Source organism: Ambystoma mexicanum, chromosome 8 (genome assembly GCF_040938575.1).
Source record: "Ambystoma mexicanum isolate Mex_15411 chromosome 8, UKY_AmexF1_1, whole genome shotgun sequence".
Taxonomy (NCBI): domain Eukaryota; kingdom Metazoa; phylum Chordata; class Amphibia; order Caudata; family Ambystomatidae; genus Ambystoma; species Ambystoma mexicanum.
This window is the reverse complement of record NC_090929.1, coordinates 1,491,791,474-1,491,807,631: the sequence shown is the minus strand read 5'-3', so window position 1 is coordinate 1,491,807,631 and position 16,158 is coordinate 1,491,791,474. Positions and strand designations below refer to the sequence as shown.

Here is a 16,158-nt window from a genome sequence, read left to right as displayed (position 1 = left end):
CTACTCATTCCTCCACTACTCTACATCCAACCTACAAACACCTTCCCAGTCACCCATTAACATCCCCTTCACAGCAACTTTCTATGCTAACCTTTCTACACAAACACGCCCTCATACCGCAGTACCACTATCACTCTAGCCAATACCAAACACCTGCTCCACAAATTGGCTGCAAAGTCCACTGCGCCTTTATCCCTCCTGCTGGTCTCGTGGTCGTCCTCCATCACCACCTCGGACCTCACCCGAATAACGCACACTTCCTGCTTGTATCCTACTTTCTTTGCCAGGATCCTTTCCCTGGCAAACCCAGCACCGTCTTCACAACCAGAGGCTTGTGAATAAAGTAGAAAGTCATAAGTAGTTGGGCCCTGCCCACTTTTCACATGCAGGCTTGCAGCGTAATAGATATGGTGACCTGGGAAGACAAGTGTTACTGCTCATGTTCCAGGACCCTGTGCCAAGTCGTCTCGGTAAGACTCCTTTGGGGGACATCGGTATGGCTCCAGTTTTGGCCGCGGGGGTCTAGCTGCCCACACGGTTGTTGTGTGGACTTGCTGGTGTCTACGCTGTGCACAGCAGAGACTTTTCGGTGCAGCTTGCTCCCTCTCAGCAGAGGAGCAGCACAGTCTCTGCTGTGTGTTTGCATCAGCGTCTCCACTTTACTTCTCATTGACTGCTCTCTCTGCAGTCGATCAATGCAGCGGTCTGCTGACAGTTTGGGTCCCTCTTCATGGTTTTTCTTCCCTTCTGCTTTGAACACTGGAGCTCTGAAAGCAGCAGAAAGACACTGGCAAGTATCTGGCCTGGGAAGAAGGCCGGAAACAGCAGTGCTTTGCATAGAAACATACTGACACTGCGGATTGGAATTGGTGTCATCAACTGCCACCTTCCTCCAGATCCATAATGCACAAGACCAGACATCATGGCAAAATATTGTCCAAAGAAGCATTTTCTTGCATTTTCATAAATAATGTACAAAGGTTAAAAAATGAATGTCTAAATTGCTTGTGCATCTACTGGTGGCAGCCAGAGTCTCAAAAGCCTGGAATTGGAAAACGAATATAGCACTGGATATTTGAGAATGGTGGTCGAGAATATGGTTTGAGGCAGCATGGGAAAAATGGGGCCTCCCTCCAGTGCGAGATGCCAAGGTATTTGGAGATTTTTGTATTCAATTTGTCCAACTAAATGATTATCCAGGGGTACACCATAACCTCAGGATCTTTGGGCCTTCACAGTGCTGTAACTAAGACGGGGAGGTGAAGCTGGAAAATCAAAATCACGATATTCATACAGATATAGGAAATGATGAGCACTGAACAGAATTAGGTTTTTGTTAGATGGGTGCCTTGGACTTTCTTTTGAGGGTTAAGTTGCAATTTATGTTGTCATTCAATTTACTCAGATTACTGTGCATCAATACTGTATTTCAGATCTATTTCTATTACGAACAAAACAATGTTGGTTCATGTTGCCAAGAAAAATAGATCACAACCAAAAAAATTGAATTGACAAAACAAAAAAGAATGTCTACATATATGAAACATGTTTACATTTCTTCAATCTTTCATAATAGTTCTCTTTCTCCCTACCTACAATGCCAACCTTCCATTTATTACCCCACCCCTGCTTCGCAACCTCAGGATTCTCCGACAGCGACCTTAAACTCTTCCCTCGCTAACTCTCAGCCCCTCGTCTCTTCACAACCCATTTGTCCGGTGTCTCCTTCCACTTTCGCTCCTTTGCTCTACTTGCCCCACTTCACTGGAACGCTCACCCCCAGCCAAATATATTGTCTCAGTGGAACTATACAAAATGCAACTCAAACTTCAACTGCTAGCGATGAAAGGAGCAGCCCCAAAACTGTCCCCATCATATCCAAAGCTTGACATGCATCTCCTGCATTTTACCCATAGGGCCACTCTGTAATTTCTCAGGATGTTCAGGTTAAATAATATTGTTATGTTCTTCACCCGCATGCATATGTTCCCTCTGTTACCTCATCCCCACTTGATATAGGTCACTCAAGCAATGCTCTTCCATAAAGTCCCCAAGAACTGCCTCCACTCTGTTATTGCCTACTTCGTAAGTCTTTCCTATTCAAAATCACACCGAGTTCTTCAATAAATAAAGATAGTGTACCTGAAGAAATGAAACCACTCCAAAGGGTGTGCGCACTGGCTGCATTTGAGGGTCTTCAGTCAGTAGCATGTGCTGTATTCTTGACTCACTGTTATCCAATGGGCTGTGCCACGACACATGATCACCACTGCAGAAGGTATTTTCTTTAGAAAGGGAACAAAACAATTTCCAGTGATTAACATTTAATTTTAAGGCAGAATCTTTCAAATGTAGATCCATTCAGCAAATTAATACACAACAGCAAATCAATGTCTAAACATCAACTTTTTCAGACAACACATTTTAAATTAATTCTACACAGTAAAATCACTTGTTTTATCACTGTGACCTTTTCACAAGACAGAATTTTGTTGTAGAAATGTGCTCTATCAATTATCCATAGGCTTAATTGAATCGAAGTAGTGTTCATTCAGAGGTCACTGCACCTACTTTTGGATGGCAAAACACAGCAAATGTACCATCCCAAACTAAATAGAGCAGGGGTTAAATGAGAGGGGTGAGAAACACATATCTGTCCCTATCCTAACGAGAATGTTCTTACCTAGCAAACTAAAACTAAAGAAAATTGACTGAGTGTCCAAATGTATCTGGCGCCCACACCAATTACATATAACCAAACTGTACTAGGTAAATCGGTCTGATTTCAGTTCAACAAAACAGTGCTAAAGTTTAAACTTAGGATTTCCCCTAAGCACTCCTTGTAACCAGGGGTTGTTCCCTTCCCCTAGATCAATGCAGGAATTCCTTTGCAAATAGTTCGATTCAACAAAGTTCTATTCAGTTCAACACAAAATGTCTTTTCCATTCAATATGTTCTTGCTTTTGGAAAAGTAAATGTCTCTTTCACAAAATACTTGTTCCAAGATCATAACTACTGTTTCCTCCACAATGTTTTCTTCCCAGAATGTAAAGCAGATATAAGGATACCACAATATCTTTGTCAAGGCAGCACAGCAAATATCTTTTGTTATACAAACGTTTGTCAGAATGACAGAGTTAAAAGTTTCTTTCCACTCCACCTTTTTGTCACAACACTTCTTCAAAACCGTCTCTTGGTATGCTCGCCTGCAGGAAGAAACACCTCTACAACTACAATTGGTCTTTTTTGTTAGTGGCAATATCTGTTACAAGTTTCTCCACACCAGTAGCCCCTGTGAGGAGAGTTGAACAATTGCAGCCTGTCCTTATAGTCTCTTGGCAATGTGGGTTACAGTTTATACCCAAATTGTTCTCATAAAAGGAGAATTGCGCCCTTGTTGCCTCACTCTACCTGTTCGGTATTCAAAGGTGTTACTACAAAATGTCCTGCTCGGAGTGCCACAAGGTTACCTTTTTCCTTGAGCTCAACTCATCGTTCTCCATCAGCATCACCACGTCACTCCTTGCTGTTTCAGCGGACCTTCTGCGGTCTGACCATACAGTGAAAGCTCCTGTGTATTTTCAGCTGTCTGCATGGCTCTTCTTCGGAGCGCCACAGGTTCAGTTGGTCTCTGCGCCCGCCCACACACCTGTACCACTCCCATCGGGAGCACGTCTCCCACACGGCTGGGCTTCTACCCCCCCACTGCCGTCCACGACTCTGCTTCCTGATGCGCGCACCTCTGCAAAACCGCACACCACCTGTTCCCGCACCAGCTTCTGCTGGGGCGGTTCCTTCTGCGGCAACCACTTTTCACCCGTCAGCGACCTTGCCCAACTTAATCGGCCTCACTCCACATTGCTTCTGCCTCTGCTACTCCTTCCTACAGCTGGGGCTCATTTTGGCATTTAAATGTTCCGCTTAGGTGTCTTGCTTTAGAACAACTAGACAGCAAATTCTTTTCAATAGCACCCCTGATCCTTACTAACTCTTGGTCCTTCTTCCGCGTCCCAGTGCCACAGGCATTATATACATTTAGTTTTGATTGCTTAGTGAACTGAGAGTTTTCAGAGTTAGGCGTTATAAAAATGGTTTGTGACTTAACATTGGGGTTTGGACGTCTACAATGTACTCGCAAAGTACAGACCTTATTCTGTATGGATTATTTTTAAGAGAATGTTAATTTGGTTGTTTCATGGGAGGGTCTTGTCCAGGAACAGCATCCCATTAAGTATTTGGAAATCATAGGCTCCTCTTCCTCATAAGAGGACAAATACTGCATTCTTCCCAAAGGAGTCACCACAATGAGTTAAACCACAAAAAGCACTCCACGCATACCACCAACATTCCTTCGCACACAGATAATACTGGCCAACACCGACTACAACTCAACAGTCGCATCTTTAGAGAATCCACCTGCCCTCCAAAACGCCAACACAATGTCCAACCACCGTCTACCCCATCTACTCTACCTGGAATAAAAGCTGCCTTAATAAACGCCCGTTCTATGGTAGCCCATGCCACTGAAATAGCGGACACAATCCAAAACGAGAACCTAGACCTCCTGGCCATCACAGAATCGTGGCTCCACCCCGCAGCAGGACCAGCCATCATGCTTGCCATCCCAGATAATTACACTCTTATATGCATGGATCGCGCCACGTCTAGAGGCGGTGGCCTTGCTATAATTGTCAAAAATAATCTAGCATTAAGACTCTGCTCACCCCTTAATACCAACTCCTGTGAATCCCTGACAGCCAAACTTACCATTGCCAACAATCAAACCATCACCTTCCACCTGATTTACCGACCACCAGGCCCCCAAGGCACCTTTGAGGAAGACCTCACAAACCTACTATCTGACAACTTAAAAAACTCTACTCAATGTCTCATCCTAGGTGACTTCAACCTCGGATTCAATGACTCACGTGACCCCAATGCCCTACAAATCAACAGCACCCTTGAGGAACTAGGCTTTAATCAAAAGATTACTGAACCTACACATATCAAAGGAAGGCTCTTTTGATTGGATTGCCGAACATAACTGCCCAACTACTATCACCTCCATAAAGCTGCAGTTATGGTCCAACCATTATATGGTATCCTTCACACTAGAAGCCTCCACACCCAAAATCAATAGCATCCTAGCGCCCACCGCCCCTACCAGAAACAAAAAAAAATATTACCCTTGAAAATCTCATCCTCCTCATCCTCCCCACCTTAAATTCCATCTCAGATCAGTCTGATCCTGCCACCATGGTAGAAAAGTACAATGAAGTGATGCTAGCCTCTCTAGACACTATCGCACCACTGAAAATTAGGAAGAGCAAACCCTGCCAACACCTAAATACCTGGTTCACACCCCTACTGAAAGACATTAAACAAAAGAAACGCCCGAGTGAAAAAACTTGGAGATCAGATCCCTCAGACACCAACAAAATCAACTTGAAGAAACTAGCTACTCTCTACAAAAAAGAAATCATCCTTGCGAAACAAACATCCTACAATACCCGTATCACTCAAGCTAAATCTAACACCAAAGAACTGTTCGCCATCCTAAAGGAAGTAGAATCCCCCATCCAAACCCCTGATTCCTGCCTCAAGGATAAGAACTGGTGCATAGGCATACAAAATGCCCTTGCCAACAAGATAACAATGCTTCAGACAAAGATCAGTAACAAAAAAGCTACCATAACTGGCCCAAATACTGTCAACACAGGCACCCCATCCAAGGTAATGACCAATTCACCACCAACTCTGAAATGCACCCCTTCTCCACCCACACTGGACATCCCTCCCTTCTACTTTTCGTAAAGTCTCCATTGAAGAAGTCGAGAAAGTCATCCTCACTCTCAAACCTTCCAACTGCCAGGGCGACCCATGTCCAGCCCAAATCATAAAAGATGCCGCCCGTGAACTCTCACCCTTCATCACTAAACTTATAAACAGCCCTTTCACATCAGACACTATACCAAACAACCTGAAACAGTCCTGGGACCTCCCCTCTCCTAAAAAACAAACCCTGGATCCCTCCATCCCTATCAATTACCTCCCCATAACCACTGTGCCGTTCCTACTGAAAATCATAGATAAAGTAGCCTATCTACAAATTCAGCACCACCTGGAACTAAGCCACCTCCTAGGAGTTCGACAGTCAGGCTTCAGACCACAGTATGGTACCGAGACTGCACTCCTAGACCTTAAGGCACAAATAGATACACTAAGAGATAAAGGCACGACTTCACTCCTACTACTCCTTGACCTCTCTGCCGCATTCGACCTGGTAGACCATGCAATACTCTGCAAACACTTGGTCACGGCAGCCTGCTTCTCCCATGAAGCAGTCGCATGGATCCAGTCCTTCCTAAACAGGACAATGCGAGTCTTCTCACCCCTAGCAGCTGCAGACCCCGCACCTTCATGCGGCGTACCCCAAGGATCATGTGAATCGCCCACCCTTTACAATATTTTCACAAAGCCCCTTTTCGATGATCTAGACGGTCTAGGTATAACCTACACGAACTATGCAGATGATACACAGATCCTCATCCCGTTGACGGGAGATTATGAAAAGGATTTGGCCTTTGTGAACAGAATCTACCTCATCATCCAGGCATGGATGGCCTCCCATGGACTATGCCTGAATGATGACAAAACCGAACTCCTCATTCTAGGCACCTCCTCTAACATCAATAAATTAGGCCCCAACTATAACTCCTTCATAATTGACAATAACAACATTGCGGCTAAAGTAGTTAAAACACTTGGTTTCTATTTAGACTCCACGCTCACCTTTGGCAAACAAGTGAGTGCCATGGCCTCAGCCACCTCCTACACCTGCAAGTTAAATCAGAGCAGCCAAGCCCTTCCTCTCACCCAATAATTGTGTCACCCTAGCAAGGGCACTAATCCTGTCGAAGCTAGACTAATGCAACGCCCTCTACATAGGCAGCAACAAACACATCATCGCCAAAATACAGACACTCCACAATAATGCCCTGAGAGCCGCCCTAAACTTCCCTAAAAGCGCCCACATATCAGACCTTAGGAGATCCACCAACTGGCTCTCCACAAAAGACAAAATCCTCATTAAAACAGCATCCCTTACACACAAATGCCTCAACTACGCAGATCCGCAATATTTTACAGACAGATTTACCAAACAAGCAGCCTCTCGCCCCTTGAGGAAAGCCAACTCCAACCTCCTGTTAGTACCCAGGTTCAAACTCACTAAATCTGGTGGGAGCAACTTCGCTGTTAAAGCATCACAATATTGGAACGCTCAGCCCCCTGATCTAAGGGAAGATCTCCCCTACCGGCAATTCAGATCCAATCTGACTCAATGGCTAAAAGAACATGACACAACCTCCCCCCACTGACACCTGGGACTTTATGTTTATCTTCTATATCTGCTTTGCTTTCTGCTCATCTTGTATATTTGTATATTTGCTTGTACACAGGTCTACAGCCTTGCAACCACAGCTGTACCTCCATGTTTAATATGTAACCTGTAACCTAAGTTGAACAACCCTCTTTTTGCTTTCGCGCCCGAATACACCCGGGTCTGGTGCGCTATACAAATAAATAAACAACCCGCTTTGCCTTGGCAGCCATCTCATCCCATTTGATCCTCCCTCATAATAGCACCACCCAAGTTGGATTCAGGTAGTGGCTGCCTTCCCGTGGCCACATGGGAGGAGATTTTAGGCTGGGGTCCATGGATGACTCTGCAGGATTCACCACACTACTAAGTGGTCAACATAGCATAAACCCCTGTGACACAGGCAAGTATTAATCTAATCGATGTGGAGCACTTGTGCCAAGAAATGCTTTTCACTGTAAAATGTGTGAAGCCCTCAGTAAAGTGTGGCAGGCCAAGGAGCAATATGTGACAGTTCATGTGTGTATCAGTTTGATACATGCTTATAGGTTCTTAAGGAAAGCAGACAAAAAACAGGTTGTTCTAAGTTTTAATGAAAAACAGTGCAATGTTTTTAACAGCAGAAAGTGAGGTTTCCTACAGGTACAGGTTTCCCCTCCTCATAGTGGTAGAAAAACAGAAACAGGATGTCAGCTCCCCTTAGGGTGACCCTTCACCAACAGACCAGCACCAAAAGCTTCAGAGTAGAAACAGCAATAATATTTGCATTTGTATTTTATTGAATTTATATAGCCCTTTAATCCAAAATGCTTTACATGAGACCAGGTAAAATACAACAAGCATAAAATGACAATTGAATCAATTGTATAACGCCGGTCAAGTGGCACAGCGAGTAGAGCGCTCACTTTGACATCAGTGCAGAGTCTGCTATCGCAGGTTCGAATCCCATCGTGGCCAAACTCAGCCTTTCATCCTTCCGAGGTCGATAAATGAGTACCACACACCGTGGGTAATAATAAGCAGCGCTCAGATACCTGAGGGTTCGTAGCGCTATATAAATGCCAAATTATTATTATTATCATTATTATTATATTCAATGTACAACTTGAAGGTATATCTATATACCTTCAAATTTGCGCCCTGATGACCCCGGACCTGGCGGTGCGCGTTATAAATAAAATACAAATACAAAATACAACTCGAAAACAGTATAAATAACAATTTACAATATTGACGAGGTGAGGGAGTAGGGAGGGGCAGAGGTGTGCAAGGGAATGGTAGATGTTAGTGGACGTACGAGCGGGAGTAAGAGGGAATGCAGGAATGTGTGAGGAAGAAGAGGGAAAAGTAAGACTAGATGAGCGCAGGGGGTAGGGAGGCAGGAGGTAGCTAGGATGGAGAAGGTAAGGAAGAGCATGAGTAAGAGGTGAGAAGAGAGGCAGAGAGAAGGAGAGGAAACAAAGGGTTTTAGGGAGGTGAGTGAAAAATATAAGATTTTAGAGAAGAGCAAAAGGAAGGGTAGGATGGAGAAGAGCGGATGTGAAGGGGGAGGCGGTTCCAGTGGAAGGGAGCAAGGAGTTGGAAAGAGCAGGGGGGGCGCAGGGTGGTTGAGGAGGAGAGTAGGAAAGGATTAGCAGAGCGGAGAGAACGAGAAGGGGTATAAAAAAGTAAGAAGGGAGGAGAGGTAGGGGGGGCAAGACCATAGAGGGATTTGAAGACAAGTCAGAGGAACTTGAATTTGAGCTGGGAGTGAAAAGAGCCAACCTAGAGAGGTGAGAGATGATGTAACGCTCACCTGGTTCCCACAGGGGCGCTGGTCTAGTCTGGATTGCTGTGGCCTCTTCTAGCGTGATGCGCAGGACCCGGAACACCGATTGGACAGGACCTCCAAATCGTGCTTGCCTGGCCCGTAGGAATATCCTTCTGCAGATGAGAAAGGGGATTAACAGTCTGCAGAATAGTGTGCTAGCTCCCCCCTTTCCCCCTTGTTCCTCACTAACTTCCTCCAAACCCCGGTTTAAGCTCACCTTATGGTTTGGAAGGATGAACACTCCATCCTGCTTCTGGTGCAGGGGCGCGCGTTCGTCCAGTTACTTCACTGGTTTTCAGAATGGCGCTGGTAAAATCCACTTGACTTTCCTGAGCGATGCGCCGTAAGTATGAAAGTTCAAAGTTCAAGCCCCCTTTATGTTGTCTTTCTAACCTGTGATCTGTCCTTTATTTCAGGTGCAGAATGAAGGCGATGCGTCGAGGGGTTAAACTGCCGAGGTGAGTAGTGATGAGGGCGATCCCTCTAAATGTCCTTATCATTCCCCAGAAATGTCTCTTGTCCTTTGCCCATAGGGGGCAGGGGTACGGTACCTGCCAACGGGGCGGCGCCGACCCGAAATGTGGAAGAAAAGCTGGTAAGTATTATGGCTGTTAATCAGACTTTCCTTCTGTGTTCCTTCTGCTCACCCTTTTGTTTCTTGCTCTCTCCCCTAGGTGCAGAGATGTGGCGTCCGATGCTGACAGCCGCGATGGAGCCGGGAGATGTCTCGAGGACAGGTGAGTGAAGCGTGGCGCTGCAGCGAGCAACGGGATGCTTTTAAATGGAAGTCTTTCTTTAGGGATGCTGGCGAGAAGATTCCGGATGCAGGTAAGAAGTTTGAAATAGTCCTTGGTTTTCACCTTCTTCTCTTCCTTCCTTGCAGGTCTTCCAGGTTCGAGGCGGGCATGGCTGGAGTCCAGGAGCAGGAGCAGGACACGGTGAGCGTTAAGCTGCAGGAAGCAGAACAACGCGAAGCATGAGCTGCTGTCTGGGCGTGGCTTAAATAGCATCCAAAGTCGTCCGAGGTATGTATCCTTCCCCAACTAGGTATGTATCCTTCCCTGGCCACGCCCGAGTGAAAAAAATAGTCCCTATGAAAAAAATAGTCCCTTTCAGGTCTCAGGGAGGCCTGAAGCGTGCAGCATGGTCTGCATCAGGTAAGTGCACAAAACACCTCCCTTTATGAGCCTGGCGCCTATGGCACCAGGACTGATGTCCAACATGAGCCTGGCGCCAAAGGCGCCAGGACGGAGTCCAAAGAGCCCCTATAAGGGGCCGCTGGGCTTTTACCCGAGGGCATGATGCCTGCTTCCGGGGGTGCTGGGCCTGGCCTGGTGCTCCGGGGGTAGGCATCATGACAGATGAGGAGATGGAATCAAGAGGTGAGAGAAGGCATAGGGAGCGGATGGCACAGTGGTAGACAGATTTGAGAGGGGAGAGATGAGAGGAGGAGTCCAAAGAGAAGGGAGGAACAGTAGAAGAATCTGGAGAAGATGAGGGAGGTAATTAAAAGTTTAGTGGCATGAAAGGTATGGAGGGATCGAATTTTACGAAGGTTGTAGAGGTGAAAGCGACGGCAATATTGATGATGTATAAACCAAGTTGTTCCTTATACTGAGCACTGAACAATTTAAGTGTGTATGCAATTGTAGGAGTGTGGATGAAGGTAGATTGAGAGAAGTTGAGTGCATTAGAGGCACATAGATTCTGTGTATGTTGCATAGATAACATATTTTACAAATATAGACTATCGATAAATGTAATTTAATAATGTTGAATAAGATTGATTTTTTACCAATTAGTTAGAAGTGTATTCACAAGTGGGTTTGTGGTTTTTGAAAGGTCCTTCTGATAGAATTATTACCTGATGATTCTGATCAGTCCCAAGGAAGAGTTAAAGTTGCGTGCAGCATTTGGAATCATCTGGACACTCACTCCTATGCAGGGCAATACAGCTGTGTTTCTCCAGATCACCTGCGCCTTGGTGAGAGTGACACATAGGGATCCCTCCCTTAAATCCTTGTTGGGTAATGCGGAGATCCATTTTCCTCCTAGTTGCAGGAACCCCAAGGGCTCCCAGATTTTGTAATTTTGTAATTTCCAAACAATACTACCTGGAGGACCATTCCCCTGGTTGCAGGCAGCGTATTGCAAGACATCTTGGGTAATGTAATTCAGAGGGAAAACATCCCACATAAGGACCGCTGATGAGGAAGTACCATGTCTCTGGGGAAGCAGCAGGCTCTCGCAGTCTGGTCTTGACAACCCTTGGGGAGGGACAGTGTGTAGCACTTGGACCAACCAGGTTCCTAACGCTACTCTAAACAAACAAGTTAAAATGTGAAGTTCATAGAACTCCCCACAAATTCTATGATCTTCCTTAGTAGCTGCCATTACATATCAAAAGTACCTTCATAATATCACACGGTACACAGGAGCAGACAGACATTTTGCTACAGACAGAAATATTCTAACATCATTACTTTTATTAACACTTGAAGCACAACCTGAGAGGGGGAATTCCACAAATGCAAGCTTGTGTAAAGTGCTATATGACGAGAAGAGCAATGCATATGTTTGTTTATTGTGTTTATATAGCACTTTACACCAAAGCGCTTTACATTATAACAACAAGAATACAATAACAGTAGAAGCAATTACAAAATATGAGTCAAACCAGTAATACAGCAACTAGAACAATTTGCCAGTGAAGATAAATGAGGGAGGAAGGGGTGGAGAGGGGAAGGAAGTGGGGAACAGGAAGTGGGATAAGCTGAAGGCGAGAGAGAAGAGGGGACTTTAGAGTAAACGAAGCAGGGAGAGTGAGTTAAGATGAGGAGGATAAAAAAGGGGGAAGAGGGGACGGTAGAAGAGGATCAGAGTATCAGGGAGGGGAGTGGAGAAGGAGATTTTAAGGAGACAAAAGGTGTAATAGGTGGGGATGGAACGGATGGAGAGAGGAAGGGAGTTCCAGTGGAGGGAGCAAGGAGCTGAAAGGAGCGAAAACGAGGAGGCGGCACATGGGGACGGGGGAACCAGGAGAAGGAAGAGGTCTGCAGATCGCAGGGAACGGGAGGGAGTGTAAAATGAGATGAGAGAGGAGAGATATGGGGGAGCAAGATCATGAAGAGATTTAAAGACAAGACAGAGGAAGTGGAATTTGAGTTGGGAATGAAAGGAAAGCCAGCCAAGATGTGAGTGCGAGGAGGAGATGGAGTCGTGAGGAGAGAGAAGACAGAGGGTATGAATGGCAGAGTGGTAGAGGAATTTAAGGGGGGCAAGATGAGAAGCAGGGAGTCCGAAGAGGAGAGAACAGTAGAAAAGACGAGAGAAGAAAAGGGAGGAGATTAAAAGTTTAGTGGCGTCGAAGGTGAGAGAGGAGCATACTTTGCGAATATTGAAAAGGTGGTAGCGACATGCACGGGAGGTGAGAGAAATATGGTGGGTGAAGGAGAGGGAGGAGTCAAAGTAAATGCCTAGATTACGAGCATGGGCAGAGAGAGGAAGATTAGCAAGCGGAAAGTGAATAGAAGGAGGGGGAGAAGGAGGAGGAATAGTGTTGGAGGGAAAGAATAAGACTTCAGTCTTATCTGTATTGAGAGAGAAAGTGGGATGACATGCAGTTTTTGAAGACAAGAAGAGAGTTTAAGATGGAGGTCAGGAGTGAAGGAAGAAAATGAGAGGAGAAGCATATACAAGAGACATCCCTCTTTATTTTAAAGGATTAACCTGTAAGTAAAATTGCTTTAAGTTATTAGATTGTCTAAATACTGAATTCGCTTTAGAACAATTAAAAGGTATCTAAACAGTTGAATTCACATTAGTTTCCGCATATAATTCTATAATGTATTCTGGATGGAATAACTTGGCAAAAGCACAACTCGACACCCAACTACTACTTGGGTTGCCACAGGTAGATGGAAATTGATTCATTAGAGTAACAAGGTTGATCCTCACACTGCTGTTCTGGTTGACCTATGGTGAGCAACAATACTTACAAAGTCACCTAAGTTGACACAAGAGTGCTAGCACTGACTGGAGCTCAATACCCCTTAACCCCTGTGGTGGGACTCAAGGAGGGTAAAAACTGGCAGCATGTACATGGACTGCACAAAAATGCAAATATATGCCATGAATGCACACTGGGTGTGACAGAAGAGGGATCACATGAGTATCATTCTTTGTGCCAATATGTGGGATTGGTGGTATTGGCATAATCCATATACGCTTGGAAGCAATTGACAAGTGTGAATACACTTCTCAGGTACAGTTATTTTGGGACAATTCGTACATCTTGCATTTAATTGCAGGGTTGGGCGGGAGAAAGAAACTACTCTTAAAAGTTTTTGATCAATGCTCTTTTGGATGATAATATATGTCGACTTCAATGGCATTAGAGGTTTCTTTGCACTGGAAAATTTGTATTACTTTAGTAATCTCACAAGTTTACATTTTAAAGGTGTACAACTTAAATGTTAATGTTATGATAATGTTCAAGGATATTTATACCGCGCACTATCACCATCAGAGTGGTCGTCTGGTGGCTCTGAAAGTTAAAAGGGTGGGGTTGTTAGTGAGGCAAAGCGGAACAAAAGTATAGTGAGGAAGAAAGCGATGCACTGTTGGCAGCTTCATTTCGGTAAGGCACAGTTCGCTGAGCATGGATGCAGTCATGGATCAGTAGATTTCCATGTGCTGTTGTGCGAGACCATGTGTGACTTGTTTTCTTGTTACTGTGTAGGGAAGTGGGTGCGGATTACAGCGCAAGGAAGTTGTTTTTGTTTGTTTAGTGTTTGAGAGGTGTATGCAGAGCGGGCAGTTGAGGTTTGGTAGCTGGGTTAGTGAAGCGTTTTCTCATCTTGTTGCTTAGGGTGTGCAGTATTCACCTAGTCCCTCGCCGTGTTCTGCGCGAGTGGGCTCGTCTTTATGAGCCGCTGGGTGGTGCGAGGGTAGGAAAGAGGTGTGGACCCCTTCCCTCTAGGGGTGAGGTGTATGGTATTGGGTCGTTTGTGGGTTGCCAGGAGACCCAGCGATCTAGGGCTGGTACCCTCCCTCCGATTTGTAGGGGGAAGTGAAACCCACCTTCCCCGTAGTGGGTTAAGAGATGTATATTATTAGGATCGTACATTGGTCTCCATGGGATTGCCCATCGTCTCCGTGGGTTACTATGGCCGATTCCCTCCCTCCGGGTTATAGGTGGTCCCTGTATCACTGGCTTCCTTCATGGCTTAGTGCTCCCTCGCCTGCAGTTAGGGCGTCTGTTCTTAGTGTAGTATTGTTTTGAATGTAATTTGCCGTTTGTTTGGGATCCAGTGTAGCATTTTTAGCGCTCGGGTGACGTGGTCTCTTTGCGATTGTTTGAGGAGAGGTCAAGCTGCTGCGTTTTGGAAACATTGAAGGTTCTTCAGTAGATGTTCCAGCATTCCAAGGTAAAGGCTGTTGGCATAGTCTATCCAGGACATGAGTGCGACGATGGTTAATGTCAAATATCTTTTTTAGAGCGCAACTAGCCGGTAGGCCTCATTGCGCAGCATGTAAGAAGAAACAGGAAGTCTAGAAAACCAAAAGGATACAGGTAGTAGTAAGAAGCTTAGTCAGTGTTTTAGGAGTGAACGAGAGGAATGGTAGGATTCCTTTTGTCATCCGTAGGAGAAAGAAGCATTTCTTGATAATTGCATTTAGTGAAGGGTCTAGTGTCAGCGTATTGTCCATAAGGACCTTAAGGTTTTTGACTATTTTGGATGGTGTGGACATGGTTCGTAGATATCTGGCCCAGGGGATGTGCTTGTTATTTTCCTGGTTTTTGGAGACAATCATTTGTCTTGCCTAGATTGAATTTGAGATGGTTGTGTTCATTCGTTCAGTGTTCTTTAAGGTAATCTTTAAGGTAATATTCCAGTGTTGTGTTCTCTTCTTGTGTCTTTGATTTTGTAGATCTGTGCGTCATCTGCATAGTTGTAGCAGGTGAGCCTGTGTCTTTTGATGAGCTTGATTGGTGTTCTCAGGTAGATATTGAAGAACAGTAGTGATAGGGACGATCATTGTGGTACTCCACAGTCGATGACTCGTGGAGTGGATTTAAAGGGTTTTATCCAGACTGTTTCCGTTCTGTCAGTTAGGAATGATTTAATCCAGAGCAGGGCTAGGTCAGCTATTCCCATTAATCCTAGCTTTTTTAATGAGGAATTCATGGCTGACTGTGTCGAACGTTGCTGAGAGGTTGAGTAGTATGAGAGCAGAGATTGTGTCGGAGTCTGCGTTGTTGACGTCCCATATAAAGTGCCGTCTCTGTTCCTCTTGTGAGTCTAAAGCAGACTTGAGCTTGGTCCGGGTGCTGGCATTTTTCCACATGATCCTGTGCTAGTTTATAGACTTAGGTTTCTAGCAGTTTTGCTGGTTAGGGAATGTTTTGAGATTGGCCTGTAGTTAGAGGTCTTCTACGTTGCCAGTCATGTCCTTGAGGAGAGGTTTAATGTATGCCGATTTGAAGGATTGTGGTACTTCTCCTGTTGCGAGTGACAAGTTAGAGATTTCTGAAGTATTCCAATGGTGTGCCCTGTGTGAAGATTGATTTGTATATATCTGGGGGGCATGGATCCATGGGGGGGGGCCTGCTTTGTTGCTATGTTTTACCAGCTTGATGAAAGACTCTACTGATATTTCAGAGAGGATTTTGAATTTATTCTGCGATTCCACTGTTGGTGGCATGGGTTGTGCGATTTGGTTGGCTTGTCCGCTTTGTATGATCTGGTAGATGTCGCAGATTTTATTCTTGAAGTGGTCTGCAAGGTTGTTGCATTGTTTCTGTGAGGGTACTGGTGCATTATGGCAGCCCGCTGGGTTCCTCATTTCGGTTAGAACGTTGAATAGTTCATTTTGGGTGTTGGTGGCTTTGGTTATTCGTTTGTCATAGTATTTATGTTTTGATTTTTGAATTTCCTTTTTGTAGGACCCTATTTGTAGTTG

At 45.1% G+C, this 16,158-nt stretch overlaps 1 protein-coding gene across 3 annotated transcripts in view; it reads right to left on the bottom strand.

Annotated features, from left to right (window-relative positions):
• The window catches only part of SUFU (SUFU negative regulator of hedgehog signaling), a 988,972-nt gene that overhangs the window by 765,256 nt on the left and 207,558 nt on the right, over window positions 1–16,158 (bottom strand). For all 3 annotated transcript variants that reach the window (XM_069611674.1, XM_069611675.1, XM_069611676.1), the window contains one exon: window positions 2,143–2,285. In XM_069611674.1, coding sequence (XP_069467775.1) covers window positions 2,143–2,285 — 143 coding nt within the window. The remainder of the gene's footprint in view (window positions 1–2,142; window positions 2,286–16,158) is intronic.